We start from the raw sequence: 21,520 nt of genomic DNA, 5'->3' as shown, positions 1-21,520 counted from the left end.
TGTAGCCCTCTGCTGTCCTCTTTCCAGCAGTTCCCTGTCCTTCTGGAACTGGGGAGCCCACAACTGCTCCAGATGGGGCCTCCCCAGGGCAGAGGGGCAGGATGACCTCTCTTGACCTGCTGGTCACACTCTTCCTGATGCCCCCCAGGATGCCATTGGCCTTCTTGGCCACAAGGGCCCATTGCTGGCTCATGGTCATCCTATTGTCCACCAGGACTCTAGGTCTTTTTCCACAGAGCTGCTCTCCAGCAGGTCAGCCCCAACCTGTCCTGGTGCAGGGGGTTATTCCTCCCCAGGTGCAGCACCCTACACTTGCCTTTGTTGAAGTTCATGAGGTTCCTCTCTGCCCAGCTCTCCAGCCTGTCCAGGTCTCACCGTATGGTGGCACAGCCTTCTGGGATGTCAACCACCCCTCCCAGTTTTGTATCATCAGCAAACTTACTGAGGGCACACTCCATCCCTTCATCCAGGGCGTTGATGAATATATTGAAGAGGGCTGGACCCAAAACTCAGGCAACGCACTGAAGACAGCAGTGCTCTGTACAACACCAACTCTTTTCTCTTTCTGCCGTGGGCATTTTTATCCTCTGAGAAGGTTTTTCTGTTGTTACAAGTAATTTTTTTCAGGCTGAAGTTGCCTGTGTTGCAAGAATTGAAAATTGGGCTCATGTTAAGAGACCATATTTGCACAGCGGGGTGCTGCCTGCCTACCAACTCACATGGAGGGATAAAGCAGTAAAAGTGGGGAGGATGTTGGTGGCTGAACGACAGCAGTATTCAGGGATTGGGGGCTGTTTGTGGTGGGGTTTTGTAGAAGGTGGATGATGCGAACTCAAATATGAACCTAGTGCCTGTGTATTTTGGATTTTGTTATTGTTGGTGAGGACTTAAGATCTAGAGCGCTGCAGTGCTCCTGGTCCTCCCATACACCAGCTTGTGCTTGGTTTTCCTTAGTCTTTTCTGTTAACTCTATTCTTTTTTTGGCTTTTTTTTCCCGTGTTTTGTACTTTTGAAGGTTGTGGCTCTTTTCCGCAAGTTTGAGCAGCAAATACACTTACAAAAGGGAAAAGAAATTACCCCTTTTTTTTTTTCTGGTTTTCCTTCTATTTACAACTGCTGGTGAAAGCGTTGGTGTTCTGATTTTCTGTGTGCTTCTGTAAACCCCTCGCTACAGGAAGGACATTGAGGTGCTGGAGCGTGTCCAGAGGAGAGCCACCAAGCTGGTGAGGGGTCTGGAGAACAAGTCCTATGAGGAGAGGCTGAGGGGAGACCTCATTGCCCTCTACAACTCCCTGAGAGGAGGGTGGAGAGAGGTGGGGGTTGGCCTCTTCTCCCAAGGGACTAATGCCAGGAGCAGAGGGAATGGTCTGAAGTTGGGGCAGGGGAGGTTTAGATGAGATATCGGGAGGAATGACTTTGCTGAGAGGGTGGTCAGGCACTGGAACAGCCTGCCCAGGGAGGTGGTGGAGTCACCATCCCTGGAGGGATTTAAGAAACATGTAGATGTGGCACTTCAGGGGATGCTCTAGTGTCCAAGGTTGTTGGGGGGTGGGTTTTGTGTGTGTATGGATGGACTTGATGATCTCAGAGGTCCTTTCCAACCATGAAGATTCGGTCATTTGGTATTATTGTGTCATGTTTAGTTTGGAGAAGAGGAGGCTGAGGGGAGACCTCATTGCCCTCTCCAACTCCCTGAAAGGAGGGTGGAGAGAGGTGGGGGTTGGCCTCTTCTCCCAAGGGAATGATGGCAGGAGCAGAGGAAATGGTCTGAAGTTGGGGCAGGGGAGGTTTAGATGAGATATCAGGAAGAATGACTTTCCTGAGAGGGTGGTCAGGCACCCAAGGAGGTGGTGGAGTCACCATCCCTGGAGGTATTTAAGAAACGTGTAGAGGTGGCACTTCAGGGCATGCTCTAGTGTCTGAGGTTGTTGGGTTTTTTTCTTTGTGTGTGTGTGTATGGATGGACTTGATGATCTCAGAGGTCCTTTCCAACCATGAAGATGCTGTGATTTGGTATTACTGTGATTCCATGGTTTCAGCCCTGATGGGGCATAGTCCTGCTGAACAGGGGTGTTTACCTGCCTGCTGTGCCCATGGATGTTGAGCGCAGCGTCAGTGGTTAGGAAAAAAGGGCACAAAATGTGTTTACTCTTGGTCAAATTAATTCATGGGTGAAAAACAACCTGCGCCGCGATTTTTTTTTTTTTTTTTTTTTCCTCTATACGACTAACTGGTTTTGCCCACAATTAAAAGCAGAATATTAAAAATATTACTGTATAGCATCTCCACCTGGGCTGAAAAGAGGAAGCTCCCTCCCAAGAGGCCCCTTCTTGGCAAGCGGCCACACCGGAGAGGTTTGGACTTGATCATGGATGTCTGGAGACCTTTTTTTCTTGAGTTTGTGCATTTTTCTCCATGGTTTCAGCCCTGATGGGGCATAGTCCTGCTGAATAGGGGTGTTTACCTGCCTGTTGTGCCCATGGATGTTGAGCCCAGCATCAGTGGTTAGGAAAAAAGGGCACAAAATGTGTTTACTGTTGGTCAAATTAATTCATGGGTGAAAAACAACCTGCGCCGCGAGGGGGGTGGGGGGAGAGCAAAACCTGCCTTTCTTCACTAAATCTTGCTGTTTCCTCTCTATCCACACAAATAGTAATTAAACACAACTGCTAACTGAGGGTACTGCCTACACAAGGGTGTATTACCCGCCCGTGAAGCACAACAAGTTACGGAAGGCAGGGCCAGGACTTGTAGTAGGGAATTAACTCCTACGGATGAGTTTACAGTCTCGCCGAGTCTCACCTCCTTATTTTTCTTTTTTGCCCTGCTTAACCGGTGCGTTTTGGGAAGAATTGTCCAGCTTTTCATTTCATTGCTGTGTTGCTGTTTTGCAGGCTGAAGCAAGACTCGCGGCGAAGCGAGCGGCGCGGGCAGAGGCACGGGAGATCCGCATGAAAGAGCTGGAGAGGCAGCAGAAAGAGGTATGTCCAAGGCTCTGGGGGGGTGTTGTTTTCATAATCTCATTTTCCTGAATATTTACGTATGTAATCTGAGGTTCTGGAACAAAGGGTTAATCTGTGTTCGTCTGAAATGTTAATAGTCTGTGTGGAGCTGATGCGACTCAGTTCGTTGCCCGTGTGGGATGTAGCCTGGAACAAAAAAAATTGGGATTGGAGCAACAATTTTTATCTTGGTGAAGTCAGTGTAATTATTCACAGAAAACACTGGGGGTGACTTAGTAATCGTTGTTTAATAGTACCCTTTGAAGTGTGCAGTTTGTTTCCGTGTGCACTGGGGGGGATGGATTCTTATCGCTTCGTTAGAAATCTGATGAATATGGAAGACTCTTGGCCCTTGTATGACTCTTCCCTTGCAAGTTGTCTTGCTTTGTTGCTGTGAAGCTGGCGTTGTGGTCGCCCCTGTTTGTACAAATGATGGTCTGCTGTCGGCAGAAGTAATGATAGAAACTGAATTTGGCAAATCACACCCCTGGTGTGGTCTTTTCCAAAGTCTGGAAGAGCTAGTTGTTGCATACCATCAAATTACTGTGCTTCTGCTCATCAGTGTGTGGGAGATGGTGGGTTTCCCATCTAGGACTGACTGTCAAGGCCAAAAAGGCTTGTTCTGCTCCCGTTGTGTGTGGTAAGTAGGAGCTGTAAGTAGATGTTGTTCTCTCTGCTCCAAGAAACGGAGAGCAGCGTTTGGTTTTTGAAGGTCTGGAAGCTAAAAGCAGTGCTATTGGAATGGGGTTGTAAGCATGGGGTGGCACCAGTGATGAGAACAGAAAGGCTTAAAACTTGCATGTGTTGGTGTGCGTTTAGTAAGACAGCAGGGTAGGTGTAAGAGCAATCATAATTTAATTTTTTTCAAATAGATTTTGAAGGAAAGGGAAGAAAGAAGGAGTTTTGGGGGCGGGTATGGGAACACGTAGTTAAGAATAAACCTACATCGGCGCTTCAGGGTGCAGAGAAAGATTCAGTTTCGCTTTTAAACAGCGAATTGGGATGTGATAGTAGAACCCTCCTGCAGAAGAAGCACTTGGGCACTTTGCCCAGGCTCAGCTTTGTGCTCCTCTAGTTGCGGCACGTCTGGATGTGCCTGAGCTCCCTGTAGCTGCAGCCGGGTTAGATGAACCCCCAGACACCCCAGGAGTAAGAGCCACGGAGGAGCGTTGCTGCCAGCACAGTGCTTGTGGAAGAGAGGAACCTTTTTATTTTACTGCTGTGGCTGCTGCTTTTTGAAGGATGCTTCTTGCAAACGGGACTGCAGTTGGAAGGTCTGGAGTGCAGATAAGTGTCAGTGCTGCCAAGCTTCCTGCTGTGCCTACAGCCTGAGTTGATGGGACTCGCCGAGCAGCCTTTGGGAGATCCATGGTAAACAACCACCGGGTGTTTTGTTTGGGCAGCAAAGTAAATAGGGGTGTCAGGGCACCTGACGGGGGTGGTACCGTCTAATTTGCAGAGAACTTTGATGCATCTGATGACCCCCTTGAAGATTAGAAGCTGATGCCGCAAAGGGTGGCCTAGTAAACTGAAATTTTTGGTATGAAAACTAAAGGTTGTGTGCGTGCTTGTGCAGTTAGTCACTGAAGAGCTAGGGATCTGAAAAATCTGTGAAAACATCTTTGTATAGAGAGAAATAGTGATGTTGCTCTGAAATACTAAATTCAGTGAAAACGAAGCCAGATAATCACTACAATCTGTTTTGTAATTCATTGTTGTAAATTACAGAATGTGACTACACGTTTATTTAATACTTTGCAAGCTTGGATATTCTGTAATTTTTTTTTTTTTCATATAGCTTAATTTCAGCCCCCAGATGCAAGGTAGAGTTGGTAAGGATGGCTGCGGGAAGTTTTTCATTGCCTCAAGTACCTTGTAGATATAAAAAAAGAAAACATAAATATAGCAAATCCCAAGCAGTGGTCAACACGAGAGATTTGGCACCTACCCCTTCCTTGGAGGAGAACGTACTGTGATACTGGTGTCTGTACAGCTGGTTGTCTGCTAGCTTCATTTTTCATTTACTTTGCAGAGAAATAAATAGCACCTTCCTGCTCTTGGCATGTTGAATAACCAGAACTTAAAGCACTTGCTTTACTACTTCAGAAGGCTTTTCAGAGCCTGTTTCAGGAGTTAAAGCAATAAATAAATTTATTGCATGTGTGTGTACGTGTTCATGCTTAAAGCAGTGTACATGCCCTTACAGGCTTCTTGTGGAGCATGGATTACTTGAGAATATATTTATATTGTTGGTTTGGGTTAAAAGTTTCCAGATGTTACCATCACAAGCTGTAAGCGTGACAGTATAGCTTTTGATAGCAGTGAAGTAGGGTTTTTTAATGATATGGATTTGGGCTGGAAATTGGCTTTTCATCTGCCCACCATCTAGTATTAATGTCATTTCTTAACGTGCTTCATTTTCCTCATTTTAAAACGTTAGTTGACTTTTGCATCATCAGTCTACATACGTGTTTTAGCTAATGTTCTGCTTGTCATGGCAAAAGAAATGTCAATGCAAAAGCACCAGGTGTCAGATTTTTTTTTTTTAAATTTTTTTGTTTGTTTGTTCTGTATCTTATGAATGCTGCTGTAGGTAGAATGAGCTGCCTCTTCGTTGGAAAGCTATTAAAATGCCCTGTGCTGGTTCTGTAGGCTGGCTGTTTGTGAAGAGCACACCAAAGATTAATTAGTCACAATTGTGTGGTAGAGCTCATCGGCAAACGGTGAGGGCTGCACGGCATCATCCCGAGCTCTTCTGGCAGAAATTATTTCATGTAGCACACGTAATTGGCTGCAGAAATTGCTGCATAGTTTATTCCTTTGGAAATTTAAAATTGTATTTCTCATCATGGAATCACGGGATTGTTGGAGTTGGAAGGAACCTTCTAGAGATCATCCAGTCCAACTCCCCTGCCAAAGCAGGGCTGCCCAGAGCACATCACTCAGGAGCATCCAGGCGGGGCTTGAAGATCTCCAGAGAAGGGGACTCCACACCCTCCCTGGGCAGCCTCTGCCAGGGCTCTGCCACCCTCACCCCAAACAAGTTCTTCCTCACATTGCAGTGGAACTTCCCATGGTCCAGCTTGTGCCCGTTGCCCCTCGTCCTGTCACTGGGAACCACTGGAAAGAGTCCAGCTCCATCCTCCCTCAGCCCACCCTTTAGACACTTGTCAGCATTGAGAAGGTCTCCCCTCAGCCTTCTCTTCTCCAGGCTGAAGAGCCCCAGCTCTCTCAGGCTTTCCTCATCAGGGAGATGCTCCAATCCCTCCATCATCTTTGTTGCCCTACGCTGGCGTCTCTCCACCAGTTCCCTGTCTCTCTTAAGATCCTTCACTCTCTCCAGTAGTTCCCTGTCTCTCTTAAGATCCTTTCAAAAGGAGCATGCAACAAGAAGCTCATGGTGGACAGCTTGGCTTTAGATGATGATGAAGGTGTTTGCTGCATGGGTTGGGGGGGGTCACCCCCTTGCTCGGGCTGTTGTACCTCTTGCCTGTGGCCACTACTGTTCATCTCGTGGCTGTGTGCTGGGAGGGACAGCTTTAGGAAACGTGGCTTGAAATATAAGGTGACCCTTAAGCCTTCTTCTGGAAGCTTTAACGTGAAGCAACACGCTGCTGTAGTAGAACCATAGCTGGAGAAACTATATGGCAGAAATAGATGGGTTTTTGGGAGAAGACACTCTGAATTGGACTAGGTGATCTCCAGAGGTCCCTTCCAACCCCGTATCGTTCTGTGATGGTGAGAATTGCAGTGTGAGACGTGGGAAAGTTGCTGGGGAAGGCTCCTGCCCCACGTTGGGAGAAGACACTCTGAATTGGACTGGACAATCTCCAGAGGTTCCTTCCAACCCCGTATGGTTCTGTGATTGTGAGAATTGCAGTGTGAGACGTGAGAAAGTTGCTGGGGAAGGCTCCTTCCCCACACTGTGGTGGGGCAGGATTGCAGGTGGTGTTCCAGAGGCGGTATCATCTCATCACCTGGCAGCAGAAAGAAGGAGAAGTGTGCCGTTGTGGGTGGTCCTGGGTTTTGGGTTTGTTTTAGTTTGGTTTTTTTTTCTCAAGGAGAGGAAGGTGAGGACTACAAGTTTAACAGGAAAGTAGTGCAGGTAGATTGCTTTCTGAAGGTGAAGAAAGAAAATCAGCACAAGAATGGTGATCTGATGTATGCTGATTTATGAAGATGAGGGTAATGGTCAGTTTTGAATCATATACAGGTGCGTATATTTATAAATATTTATAGATTTAGTAGAGAAAGGGGTTCCTGGACATGAGGCTCTAAGAAGGGCACAGGTCTAAAAAAAGTAACTGCTTGAATGTTTCTGACTTATTCTGTGCTGCTCCGCTGTTGTTATCCACCAAAGGTGTAAATAATTAATCTGGAGGTCACAGTAGATTTTTCTGGTATGTTTCCATGCATAGGTCAGTAGAGGAGAGCTGTTACATGAGGCAATGGCAATGCTAGTGCATGTTGTAAGCTGAATTATCATTATAATAGATGATAGTCTCTCCCTTGCTTGTTTCCATACCACTGGTACCCACCCAGTTGTAAGCTGAATTATCATTATAATAGATGGTAGTGCTCCCTTGCCTGTTTCCATACCACTGGTACCCACCTGGCTGGTGGGAATCCTCTGATGGGTCCTGTGATGGACCCATCACTGTGTTTTTTACCCTATCGTGCTGCCGTGGTCTTTAAACATTTGGCTTTACAGTTGCAGGGTCTAAAGTTGGTCCGTTTGGCTCGGCCTGTAGACATGTGTTTGGTGCCCTGACAAATGCTTGTGTGCATTCAGATATTTATTTTTAATTCATGCAGAAGAGCAAGTCAGGAGTTGTCGACTCAGTTTTTTTTCTGAGTGACAAATTGTTAATTCTTGTGGGGCTACCAGGCAAAATGGAGAGAAGGATTTTTTTTCTGGTTTTTTTTTTTTTTTTCTTTTTTCCTAAAGCCTTTTTTTCCCCAAGAAATATTTAACAGCAACGCTTCAAGACACATAAAAGCTGCAGCATTAGGGCTAATTGCAGAGAACGTTTTATGTAGGAGTAACCTTCTGTGTGTTCTGCTGGCAAGACTTTAAATGTCTTTTCGAGGACTGACACTTGGAGACCACAACTTAAGCTGATATTAGTGCCTGGAGTGAAAAGAGAATGATCTCCTCCCACTCCTTAATCTGCAAGACAAGATTCTTGCTTGCCAGTTCATGCAGCAGGTGAGCCTGTGTGTTCAGCTCAATGTGAGAGCGTTGTGCTTGTCTCTTAACTTCATTTTCAGCTCTAGCTTTAAGGATACAGCACAAAACTTGGCTTTGCTGTTTTGGAAACTCGTTCTGTACCAGCACATTCATTTGCACACACTTTTCCTCCTTTGTATTCATATTTCTTGGGAATAAAGTACGTTGCCAGTACTTTCTACTGTGAATTTCTTTTATTTTTTTTTTCTATGTCAGTTCCTTGAGCACGTAGTAAAATTACTAAATATACTAAAGCCAAATTAATGACTTGCAAACGCTCTTGATGTGCTCACCCATCTTTTTGACTGTGACTTAAGCCCCTTCTTCCTTTCCTAGGATTTGGTGTCTGTAAGGGGGTCCCGTGGCACAGCTGGCATTTGAGATTGTTTGGAGCTGATTAAAATCCCAGGCAGAGCAGGAAAAACTAGAGAAAAGCAGAATTCTCCTGGCTTGAATGGGAGGGGAGAGGCTGACTATTGAACTTGGTGTTAGCATACAAAAAACTAGAGAAAAGCAGAATTTTCATGGCTTGAATGGGAAGGGAGAGGCTGGCTATTGAACTTGGTGTTAGCATACGCAGGGAAGAAATTAAGGAGGGTTCTGATGGTTAAGCTGTGTCTTTCTTACACAACCAGTGTGAAGATTTGCAGGAATATCTGAAGAGGGACAATGTTGAAGGTGTTTTTAGTAGGATTTCTGCCTTCTGCTGCCACCTCCCCGTGCTTCACTGCCTTGTTCTGTCCTGTTCAGAAGTTATTTCTAAGAAAAAACTTTACTTCTGTGGGAAACCTCATATGATGAGAAAACCAGGAAAGCTGTCCGCTGCTAATACTGTGGATAAAATGCTTTTTTTGGTTTTTTTGGGTGTCATATTGTAGTACAGGAAAGTGCTATTTAAGGCATTTGATTGCTTAGATATCTGTCGACTGTGTTAAGCTCTTCGCGGGGGGCATTCCTGAATAGAGGTTATTGTTTAAAGGTGTTTGATTTTTTTTTTCCTGTAACATGCTATATCTAAGCCGGGGCAGGACACCGATGAGAGATAAGTGACTTTGGAGCAGAGCTGTTGTCGTGCCACTTAGCTGACAATTGGCCAAAAAAATTCCAGGTTTTTTTGTGAAAAGTTGGAACGGCTACGGTGACGCACTTGGCTTTGTCCCCATACCCCCCTCCACCACCCTCTGCGGTGTCTGGCCCTGGACAAGGGCCTTGTTGTTGTCCTACCCGTTGGCAATCTGGGTCCTGGACACAAGACCTCTCCTGTGTCTTGGCTTTGTGCTCAACAGGAGCACTTGCCGTGCTGAGCCTGGAGCGTTGGGGTTTGGAAAGGAAGACTTCCATGGTGTTGCCTCAAAGCATTGGGTGAAACAATGGCATTGGGGAAAGATAAAGCTTAAACAGCTACATGGTAATGGCCACATCTGAACTGGTGGTGGTTGGCTTCTGTGTATGGATGAAAGGGGCTCTGTGTATGCAACGGAGAAGGAAAAGGTCAGAGTCAGTGTGCAAGTGAGGTGATCAGTGTATTCTTGGCTTTGTGCTCAACAGGAGCACTTGCTGTGCCGAGCCTGAAGTGTTGGGGTTTGGAAAGGAAGACTTCCATGGTGTTGCCTCAAAGCATTGGGTGAAACAATGGCATTGGGGAAAGATAAAGCTTAAACAGCTACATGGTAATGGCCACATCTGAACTGGTGGTGGTTGGCTTCTGTGTATGGATGAAAGGGGCTCTGTGTATGCAACGGAGAAGGAAAAGGTCAGAGTCAGTGTGCAAGTGAGGTGATCAGTGTATGGGAATGCTGGCTTCAAATGTGGGTCTCAGTTATCCCCCAGGCAGTTGTAGGAATAGGAATTAATGTTTCCGAGTTGTTAAGCTGGATTCTGCAGTTGTCCTTCACGACCAAGAAGGGGAACTTGACCAGGCCATGGAGGCAATGCCTGAAAGAAGTATTCTCTGCTTCCCAGCATTTCCCCAGGCAACGCTACAGGCTTGGAGCAGAGTGGCTGGAGCTGCCCAGCAGAAAAGGACCTGGGGGTGTTGGTGGACAGCTGGCTGAACGTGAGCCAGCAGTGTGCCCAGGTGGCCAAGAAGGCCACCAGCATCCTGGCCTGTGTCAGGAAAAGCGTGGCCAGCAGGAGTAGGGCAGTGATGGTGCCTCTGGACTGGGCACTGGTGAGGCCTCACCTCGAGGGCTGGGTTCAGTTCTGGGCCCCTCACTACAAGAAGGACATTGAGCTGCTGGAGTGTGTCCAGAGGAGAGCCACCAAGCTGGTGAGGGGTCTGGAGAACAAGTCCTACGAGGAGAGGCTGAGGGAACTGGACATGTTTAGTTTGGAGAAGAGGAGGCTGAGGGGAGACCTCATTGCCCTCTCCAACTCCCTGAAAGGAGGTTGAAGAGAGGTGGGGGTTGGCCTCTTCTCCCAAGGGAATAATGAGAGGAGCAGAGGGAATGGTCTGAAGTTGGGGCAGGGGAGGTTTAGAAGAGATATTGGGAAGAATGACTTTCCTGAGAGGGTGGTCAGGCCCTGGAAGGGCCTGTCCAGGGAGGTGGTGGAGTCACCATCCCTGGAGGTATTCGAGAAGTGTGTAGATGTGGCACTTCAGGGCATGCTCTAGTGCCCAAGATTGTTGGGTTGGGTTGTTGGTTTTTTGTGTGTGTGTATGGTTGGACTCCATGTCAAAGGCCCCTTCCAACCATGAAGATTCTGTGATTGGGATCTGGGTTCACCTGGGGTGGCCCAGAAGAGCAGTACATGGCAAGATCCCGCTGAATGTATCCCAAAACATGGGAGAGTGACTACCCTGCTGCCAGCTGACCAGCTGAAGGTTGGAGTCGGAGTGGTGTACCATTCCCCCTGGGCTGGACTCCTAGAGCAGAGGGCTGCTGGGGGTGGTCTTTATTCTTTATTATTTATATCACCTAGGAAGATAAGCAATAAGGCAGCTGTGGGCTTTCAGACCAGAGCTGTGATATGTTTCCTACAGATACAAAGCTGGGTGTTCAGCAGACGTGCTGAGAATGAAGCTACAATTTCCTTCTGGATTTGTGTAGCTGGTTCCTCTTCTCCCAAGGGAATAATGAGAGGAGCAGAGGGAATGGTCTGAAGTTGGGGCAGGGGAGGTTTAGAAGAGATATTGGGAAGAATGACTTTCCTGAGAGGGTGGTCAGGCCCTGGAAGGGCCTGTCCAGGGAGGTGGTGGAGTCACCATCCCTGGAGGTATTCGAGAAGTGTGTAGATGTGGCACTTCAGGGCATGCTCTAGTGCCCAAGATTGTTGGGTTGGGTTGTTGGTTTTTTGTGTGTGTGTATGGTTGGACTCCATGTCAAAGGCCCCTTCCAACCATGAAGATTCTGTGATTGGGATCTGGGTTCACCTGGGGTGGCCCAGAAGAGCAGTACATGGTAAGAACCCGCTGAATATATCCCAAAACATGGGAGAGTGACTACCCTGCTGCCAGCTGACCAGCTGAACCTTGGAGTTGGAGCAGTGTACCATTCCCCCTGGGCTGGACTGGCAGAGCAGAGGGCTGCTGGGGGTGGTGTTTATTCAGCATCAGTACTCACCTAGGAAGATAAGCAGTAAGGCAGCTGTGGGCTGTCAGACCAGAGCTGTGATATGTTTCCTACAGATACAAAGCTGGGTGTTCAGCAGACGTGCTGAGAATGAAGCTACAATTTCCTTCTGGATTTGTGTAGCTGGTTACATGTTTTTGAACAAGAAGCATTTCTTAGTTTAGAAACCCTAGGAGAGATGCAAGAGGAAAAAACAACCCGTGTTTTCTGTTACCACGTGGATTTACAAAGCCGATCAGTCAAGGGTTGTTCTCCACTTAAGCAAAATTCAGATGTATTAGAGTGGCTGTAATGCTTTTGTGTGTTATTAAAATGGTTCAAGGCTGTGGAACAACTTTGTAGACTCAGCAGTGCATTTATTAGGGCCTGCAAATGCTGTGAGACTCCATGGAAACATTAAAAATTGAAAAAGCAACCTCCAGAGATTCTCCAATGCTGGCAATATATGCGGGAGAAATTTTCAGAGACTTTTAACAAGCTCTACATGGGTAAAAGCTGTATAGCATTGATGCTTTTGTAGCTGTGCTTTGTCAGCTAAGGACAAAAGTTGTCTTTAAAAGAAGAATAGATTTTCTGTAGTTATTGCCTGTTGCTTTTCATAGTATTATTCAGGTTGGATCAGGTTGGGATCATCGAGTCCAACCATCAACCCCACTCTACAAAGTTCTCCCCTACACCATATCCCCCAACACCACATCTAAAGGACTCTTCAACACATTCAGGGATGGGGACTCCACCACCTCCCTGGGCAGCCCATTCCAGTGTCTGACTACTCTTTCTGTGAAGAATTTTTTTCCTAATGTCCAGTCTAAACCTACCCTGTTGCAGCTTGAAGCCACTCCCTCTCATTCTATCACCTGTGAGGAGAGACCAGCTACCAACCTCTCTTTTGTTGTGATGGTAGATGCACAACTGTCATCCTGGCTGAATATTTGGGTACTATTAGTTTGAAGGATGGGGATTAAAAAAAACCAAGAGGTCCTGGCTCTGGCCTGGGGCAAAGACTTGGGAGCAAACGTTGTGTGTGCCTCCGAGAGCCGAAGGGGTATGAAAATGGGCAATGCTGTATTTTAGCTGGGCACTCAGAGGAGGCCTGGAATGTAAACACTTCTTTCATCCTACCTACCTCAACAGGACTTCAATGTGCACTTCTTCCTATGTGTGTTTTGCTGTATATTGTGTATAAATGATTTAATTTTTTTTTTCCCTTTAGAATAAGCTCCGGAACGTTGCGTTGCTATTTATTCATTCACTCATGCTAGCTTTTCTTTCCTTGTTTCTTTCCTTTCCCTTTTCCCCTAGATCTATCAAGTTCAGAAGGTAGGGCTTGCTCTCTTTCATTCTTGTTTGCATGCGTGTGTTCCCACTTTGTGAGCCTTGCTAACATTTTGGGGGAAAAAAAAACTGCTTTAGGAACGGAAGAACCACCGCAGGCTTTATATTTCCATGCCATTCCCTCCCCCAGTCTTGTGGGGTGGATAATAAAGGGGAGTGGGAGAAGATGACCCATGTTAAAATGTGTCTGGTCAGGCACTGAATATAATTTTTCCTCCAGACTGTTTGGCAAAGAATAAGCAATGGGTGGAAGAGTAAATTGGCAAAGCAACTGTCGCAGGAGAAGCGTGGTTGCTCCCTGTGTCACCAAGATCCAGACAGACAGACGTGTTGAAGGCCAAGGGGGCAAATATTTCAGGCTGGGCAAGGGCTTCACAGGTGCCAGCAGGAAGAATGGCTTTCAGGTGACTTTGGTAGCAGAAGGTCACTGAAGTGAATCGAGGATGCTGAGTTTGAATCTAAAATCTTTGGGGAAATAAACTGTGTGGCCTTTCTTCCAATGTGACCTAAGCATTATAAATGCTTTTATGTTGTTTAATCCTCTCTCACCTCATTTTATGGTCAGTTTCCTTTTCATAGTTTCAAATGATGGCGATGATGATGATGATGATAATAGCTCTAATTGAGGTCACTCACTGCATAACAACAGAGTTTTGGGTTCTGCGTTACAATATTTGGTCACTCTGTACTTCCAGCATGTGTGGCACCCAGAAAGAGAAATAGCTCCAAAGAGATTTTGCAGGGAGGGAGAAAAGCTGTCTTCGAGCCTTCCGTTATCTACCTTATTGAACATTTCCTTTTTTCCTCATTGCTTGCTGAGATGATAAACGTTTCCTAAAGCCACAGCCTGTTTGGTTTTGCTTCTGGCACCCCAGCAGCCTGAACTGCATGTTTCACTCGCTTGACCTACAAGTGCATGTGCTTCTTGGAAATGCTCTTCTTCTCCACAAGTGCATCTGTCTATGAAGACAGCCACTCGAATCACGTGTGCTGGTTTTTAATCCCAACCCCATCAAATCTGCCAACAAATACATCTTCCCCGTGGTTTATTTGGGGAGCTGACTGCGGACCGGGTGACTCAAAGTTTCACTGTCTGCCCGTGGATCAACAGGCTCGTTATCAATCTCCTTTATAGGAGCTAATTTAATCTTCTGGTACAAACGTAGCCCCATTGGGAGACGAGGAGGTTGTTTACTGGCGGCGTCCTGCCATGGATGAGAAGATAAGTGGGTTAGCCTCGCAAACATCCCCTGGCCACTTTGCAAGTCTAGCAGTTTCACTGACACTTAGTGAGCAAATCTGATCTGGAATTCTCTCTCAATGGTATTAACATCGTTAATTATTTAAATTGTAATATCACTTTGCAGGGTAGAAGGGAACTTGAGTCTGGCGAAAGCCTCTTAACTAAAAAACAAATGAATGGATAAGCACCATTTCTTCCTTTAACCCATTCAGCCATTCAGTCCAGAAGAGAAGAGTCACCGTAGAGAAAGAAATGGGAAGAGACTGAGGGGACAAACACACCTGAGGTTTCAAATGCTGCCCGTTCAGTCCAGTGTGAGACATGCTGTTTAAAAGATTGCACATTAAAAATAGTCTTAAGGCAATTGTGTTCATTAACATTTTTCTTCTGGGGGTATTAAGCTATGTAACTTTAAATGGTGGAGGAGAAGACGGTAAGTGGAACTTAACTCGTGACATAATAAGTCCTGCAAGGGGTATTTCCTGATCACCCTTTTGCAAAACCAAATTCAGAAGCTTAGGTCAGAAAGTAAGGAGAACAGAGAGCAGGAAAAGGAAGCAGCAGACCTTAAAAAAAATTATTAGTATGTTTAAGGATCCTTCTTATGTTTGAGAAAAGGATTCTCCATTTTCGTAGTGTTCTTTCTAAATTGGTTTCCAGTGTTAGAAATTGTAATGCATCTCTGGGGGGGAAAGAAAGCCCCTAAGGAGACCTTACCTGACCTGATTTACTACAAAGGATATAATCTGTAGCTTCTGATCTTGTACACAATCCTGACCAGCTGGAGTTCATGCAGTTTTCAGGGGTCATCTTCAGGAGGTGATGTACCTAAAAGTTGATTTTAAAGCAGGCTGTGGTACGCGTTACGCTTCTGCCTGGAAGGAATCAGCCTGAGCACTTGTGAGGGAGCCTGTAACGCCCGAAGAAACAACGGTTCGTGTCGCTCACTCTTAATTTCATGTAGTTCAAGGGAAATATTTCGCTTGTGTGCAGTTTGACGAGGCGTTATATAGGGGTATTAGATGTATTTGAGCACAGACTGAGATGATTTGCAGGGAAAGCATCTCATAGGGATGTGCTTGAAGCACTTCTTGAACCGTTGTTTCTTTTCCTTGTTCCAGAGAGGCGTTTGCATACTATTTAAATCTGCAATGCAGTGAATTTATTTCCTGTTTTCAAATTACTAGCCTGCAAACTTATTTTCTAATATTTTTCCCGATAAACGGGATTGCTGCGAGCCCCTCCTTTTTCCCATTTGACCCCAAAACTGACAGCATTTAAAGGTCCTGGTACAGTTTGGGCTAATTGAGCACCCTGCTGCCTATCCTGCTGCGTGACAGTCTTCTCTCCGGAGCTGTTAAGATGAAAATGAAGATGACCTTCACATGAAAATAACTTTGTTGTTTAAGGAGGAAGAACTCTGAAGTGTTTCCGAGTTGTTAAGCTGGATTCTGCAGTTGTCCTTCACGACCAAGAAGGGGAACTTGACCAGGCCATGGAGGCAATGCCTGAAAGAAGTATTCTCTGCTTCCCAGCATTTCCCCAGGCAACGCTACAGGCTTGGAGCAGAGTGGCTGGAGCTGCCCAGCAGAAAAGGACCTGGGGGTGTTGGTGGACAGCTGGCTGAACGTGAGCCAGCAGTGTGCCCAGGTGGCCAAGAAGGCCACCAGCATCCTGGCCTGTGTCAGGAAAAGCGTGGCCAGCAGGAGTAGGGCAGTGATGGTGCCTCTGGACTGGGCACTGGTGAGGCCTCACCTCGAGGGCTGGGTTCAGTTCTGGGCCCCTCACTACAAGAAGGACATTGAGCTGCTGGAGTGCGTCCAGAGGAGAGCCACCAAGCTGGTGAGGGGTCTGGAGAACAAGTCCTACGAGGAGAGGCTGAGGGAACTGGACATGTTTAGTTTGGAGAAGAGGAGGCTGAGGGGAGACCTCATTGCCCTCTCCAACTCCCTGAAAGGAGGTTGAAGAGAGGTGGGGGTTGGCCTCTTCTCCCAAGGGAATAATGAGAGGAGCAGAGGGAATGGTCTGAAGTTGGGGCAGGGGAGGTTTAGAAGAGATATTGGGAAGAATGACTTTCCTGAGAGGGTGGTCAGGCCCTGGAAGGGCCTGTCCAGGGAGGTGGTGGAGTCACCATCCCTGGAGGTATTCGAGAAGTGTGTAGATGTGGCACTTCAGGGCATGCTCTAGTGCCCAAGATTGTTGGGTTGGGTTGTTGGTTTTTTGTGTGTGTATATGGTTGGACTCAATGTCAAAGGTCCCTTCCAACCATGAAGATTCTGTGATTGGGATCACCTGGGGTGGCCCAGAAGAGCAGTACATGGTAAGAACCCGCTGAATATATCCCAAAACATGGGAGAGTGACTACCCTGCTGCCAGCTGACCAGCTGAACCTTGGAGTTGGAGCAGTGTACCATTCCCCCTGGGCTGGACTGGCAGAGCAGAGGGCTGCTGGGGGTGGTGTTTATTCAGCATCAGTACTCACCTAGGAAGATAAGCAGTAAGGCAGCTGTGGGCTGTCAGACCAGAGCTGTGATATGTTTCCTACAGATACAAAGCTGGGTGTTCAGCAGACGTGCTGAGAATGAAGCTACAATTTCCTTCTGGATTTGTGTAGCTGGTTACATGTTTTTGAACAAGAAGCATTTCTTAGTTTAGAAACCCTAGGAGAGATGCAAGAGGAAAAAACAACCCGTGTTTTCTGTTACCACGTGGATTTACAAAGCCGATCAGTCAAGGGTTGTTCTCCACTTAAGCAAAATTCAGATGTATTAGAGTGGCTGTAATGCTTTTGTGTGTTATTAAAATGGTTCAAGGCTGTGGAACAACTTTGTAGACTCAGCAGTGCATTTATTAGGGCCTGCAAATGCTGTGAGACTCCATGGAAACATTAAAAATTGAAAAAGCAACCTCCAGAGATTCTCCAATGCTGGCAATATATGCGGGAGAAATTTTCAGAGACTTTTAACAAGCTCTACATGGGTAAAAGCTGTATAGCATTGATGCTTTTGTAGCTGTGCTTTGTCAGCTAAGGACAAAAGTTGTCTTTAAAAGAAGAATAGATTTTCTGTAGTTATTGCCTGTTGCTTTTCATAGTATTATTCAGGTTGGATCAGGTTGGGATCATCGAGTCCAACCATCAACCCCACTCTACAAAGTTCTCCCCTACACCATATCCCCCAACACCACATCTAAAGGACTCTTCAACACATTCAGGGATGGGGACTCCACCACCTCCCTGGGCAGCCCATTCCAGTGTCTGACTACTCTTTCTGTGAAGAATTTTTTTCCTAATGTCCAGTCTAAACCTACCCTGTTGCAGCTTGAAGCCACTCCCTCTCATTCTATCACCTGTGAGGAGAGACCAGCTACCAACCTCTCTTTTGTTGTGATGGTAGATGCACAACTGTCATCCTGGCTGAATATTTGGGTACTATTAGTTTGAAGGATGGGGATTAAAAAAAACCAAGAGGTCCTGGCTCTGGCCTGGGGCAAAGACTTGGGAGCAAACGTTGTGTGTGCCTCCGAGAGCCGAAGGGGTATGAAAATGGGCAATGCTGTATTTTAGCTGGGCACTCAGAGGAGGCCTGGAATGTAAACACTTCTTTCATCCTACCTACCTCAACAGGACTTCAATGTGCACTTCTTCCTATGTGTGTTTTGCTGTATATTGTGTATAAATGATTTAATTTTTTTTTTCCCTTTAGAATAAGCTCCGGAACGTTGCGTTGCTATTTATTCATTCACTCATGCTAGCTTTTCTTTCCTTGTTTCTTTCCTTTCCCTTTTCCCCTAGATCTATCAAGTTCAGAAGGTAGGGCTTGCTCTCTTTCATTCTTGTTTGCATGCGTGTGTTCCCACTTTGTGAGCCTTGCTAACATTTTGGGGGAAAAAAAAACTGCTTTAGGAACGGAAGAACCACCGCAGGCTTTATATTTCCATGCCATTCCCTCCCCCAGTCTTGTGGGGTGGATAATAAAGGGGAGTGGGAGAAGATGACCCATGTTAAAATGTGTCTGGTCAGGCACTGAATATAATTTTTCCTCCAGACTGTTTGGCAAAGAATAAGCAATGGGTGGAAGAGTAAATTGGCAAAGCAACTGTCGCAGGAGAAGCGTGGTTGCTCCCTGTGTCACCAAGATCCAGACAGACAGAGGAGTTGAAGGCCAAGGGTATCGCTGCAAATATTTCAGGCTGGGCAAGGGCTTCACAGGTGCCAGCAGGAAGAATGGCTTTCAGGTGACTTTGGTAGCAGAAGGTCACTGAAGTGAATCGAGGATGCTGAGTTTGAATCTAAAATCTTTGGGGAAATAAACTGTGTGGCCTTTCTTCCAATGTGACCTAAGCATTATAAATGCTTTTATGTTGTTTAATCCTCTCTCACCTCATTTTATGGTCAGTTTCCTTTTCATAGTTTCAAATGATGGCGATGATGATGATGATGATAATAGCTCTAATTGAGGTCACTCACTGCATAACAACAGAGTTTTGGGTTCTGCGTTACAATATTTGGTCACTCTGTACTTCCAGCATGTGTGGCACCCAGAAAGAGAAATAGCTCCAAAGAGATTTTGCAGGGAGGGAGAAAAGCTGTCTTCGAGCCTTCCGTTATCTACCTTATTGAACATTTCCTTTTTTCTCGAAATATTCTCATTGCTTGCTGAACTGATAAACATTTCCTAAAGCCACAGCCTGTTTGGTTTTGCTTCTGGCACCCCAGCAGCCTGAACTGCATGTTTCACTCGCTTGACCTACAAGTGCATGTGCTTCTTGGAAATGCTCTTCTTCTCCATAAGTGCATCTGTCTATGAAGACAGCCACTCGAATCACGTGTGCTGGTTTTTAATCCCAACCCCATCAAATCTGCCAACAAATACATCTTCCCCGTGGTTTATTTGGGGAGCTGACTGCGGACCGGGTGACTCAAAGTTTCACTGTCTGCCCGTGGATCAACAGGCTCGTTATCAATCTCCTTTATAAGAGCTAATTTAATCTTCTGGTACAAACGTAGCCCCATTGGGAGACGAGGAGGTTGTTTACTGGCGGCGTCCTGCCATGGATGAGAAGATAAGTGGGTTAGCCTCGCAAACATCCCCTGGCCACTTTGCAAGTCTAGCAGTTTCACTGACACTTAGTGAGCAAATCTGATCTGGAATTCTCTCTCAATGGTATTAACATCGTTAATTATTTAAATTGTAATATCACTTTGCAGGGTAGAAGGGAACTTGAGTCTGGCGAAAGCCTCTTAACTAAAAAACAAATGAATGGATAAGCACCATTTCTTCCTTTAACCCATTCAGCCATTCAGTCCAGAAGAGAAGAGTCACCGTAGAGAAAGAAATGGGAAGAGACTGAGGGGACAAACACACCTGAGGTTTCAAATGCTGCCCGTTCAGTCCAGTGTGAGACATGCTGTTTAAAAGATTGCACATTAAAAATAGTCTTAAGGCAATTGTGTTCATTAACATTTTTCTTCTGGGGGTATTAAGCTATGTAACTTTAAATGGTGGAGGAGAAGACGGTAAGTGGAACTTAACTCGTGACATAATAAGTCCTGCAAGGGGTATTTCCTGATCACCCTTTTGCAAAACCAAATTCAGAAGCTTAGGTCAGAAAGTAAGGAGAACAGAGAGCAGGAAAAGGAAGCAGCAGACCTTAAAAAAAATTATTAGTATGTTTAAGGATCCTTCTTATGTTTGAGAAAAGGATTCTCCATTTTCGTAGTGTTCTTTCTAAATTGGTTTCCAGTGTTAGAAATTGTAATGCATCTCTGGGGGGGAAAGAAAGCCCCTAAGGAGACCTTACCTGACCTGATTTACTACAAAGGATATAATCTGTAGCTTCTGATCTTGTACACAATCCTGACCAGCTGGAGTTCATGCAGTTTTCAGGGGTCATCTTCAGGAGGTGATGTACCTAAAAGTTGATTTTAAAGCAGGCTGTGGTACGCGTTACGCTTCTGCCTGGAAGGAATCAGCCTGAGCACTTGTGAGGGAGCCTGTAACGCCCGAAGAAACAACGGTTCGTGTCGCTCACTCTTAATTTCATGTAGTTCAAGGGAAATATTTCGCTTGTGTGCAGTTTGACGAGGCGTTATATAGGGGTATTAGATGTATTTGAGCACAGACTGAGATGATTTGCAGGGAAAGCATCTCATAGGGATGTGCTTGAAGCACTTCTTGAACCGTTGTTTCTTTTCCTTGTTCCAGAGAGGCGTTTGCATACTATTTAAATCTGCAATGCAGTGAATTTATTTCCTGTTTTCAAATTACTAGCCTGCAAACTTATTTTCTAATATTTTTCCCGATAAACGGGATTGCTGCGAGCCCCTCCTTTTTCCCATTTGACCCCAAAACTGACAGCATTTAAAGGTCCTGGTACAGTTTGGGCTAATTGAGCACCCTGCTGCCTATCCTGCTGCGTGACAGTCTTCTCTCCGGAGCTGTTAAGATGAAAATGAAGATGACCTTCACATGAAAATAACTTTGTTGTTTAAGGAGGAAGAACTCTGAAGTGGGAATAAACTGATACAGTATCAAAGAGCGTGCAGCTGCTTGTTCAAAGTCTATTAACACTGAATGAAGTTTTAAGGGTGAAAGTAAAATTACATTAATACCATTGAGCGAGTGCTAAATGCAGAGTATAACACAGAACAGGTTTCTCATTGTTTTTTTGATCGTTACTTAAGGTTTTGACTATTCCTGCCTCCTCAAGGCCTCTAGGAAAGCTGGCAAGCGCAGGCTTGTTTCTTCCACAGATACGTGAACCTCAAAGCACATAATCTAAATTCTTTTCTAAAACACATATTATTCTTCTTGAAGCAGGATTTCCATTTGCTGATTCCTGTGCTTTAGGCTGGTGATTTTTCTTCTACGCAGGAACAATACGGTCCCCCTTGTCAAGGCAAATTTAACGAGCCCAGGTGCGACACGCGTGTTTGGGGAGGAAGGAAAGCCCTACAAGATGTTGGGATCTTTGAACAACTTGCTGCCTGGTGGACATGCAAGTTCATTGGGAAGTTCCCCAATGTCCTGCAAAGAAATGATGAGCCACAAAATGGTTGTACCAAGGAGAGCCGTGGGGTTTGGGATGGAAACACAGAGAGCTTCTCAGTCTTGCCTGCTCTTCTCTCCATGATACC

At 45.8% G+C, this 21,520-nt stretch overlaps 1 protein-coding gene across 1 annotated transcript in view; it reads left to right on the top strand.

The window, feature by feature from the left end:
- LRRFIP1 (leucine rich repeat (in FLII) interacting protein 1) overlaps positions 1–21,520 on the top strand; it is a 235,419-nt gene that overhangs the window by 101,388 nt on the left and 112,511 nt on the right. Inside the window, exons 2-3 of the mRNA XM_014951710.1 lie at positions 2,895–2,981; positions 13,107–13,124. Of these exons, the coding sequence (XP_014807196.1) occupies positions 2,895–2,981; positions 13,107–13,124 (105 nt within the window). The remainder of the gene's footprint in view (positions 1–2,894; positions 2,982–13,106; positions 13,125–21,520) is intronic.

The sequence above is a fragment of the Calidris pugnax genome, unplaced genomic scaffold, assembly GCF_001431845.1.
Source record: "Calidris pugnax isolate Ruff unplaced genomic scaffold, ASM143184v1 scaffold184, whole genome shotgun sequence".
NCBI classification, from domain to species: Eukaryota; Metazoa; Chordata; class Aves; order Charadriiformes; family Scolopacidae; genus Calidris; species Calidris pugnax.
This window is presented reverse-complemented; position numbering and strand designations above follow the sequence as displayed.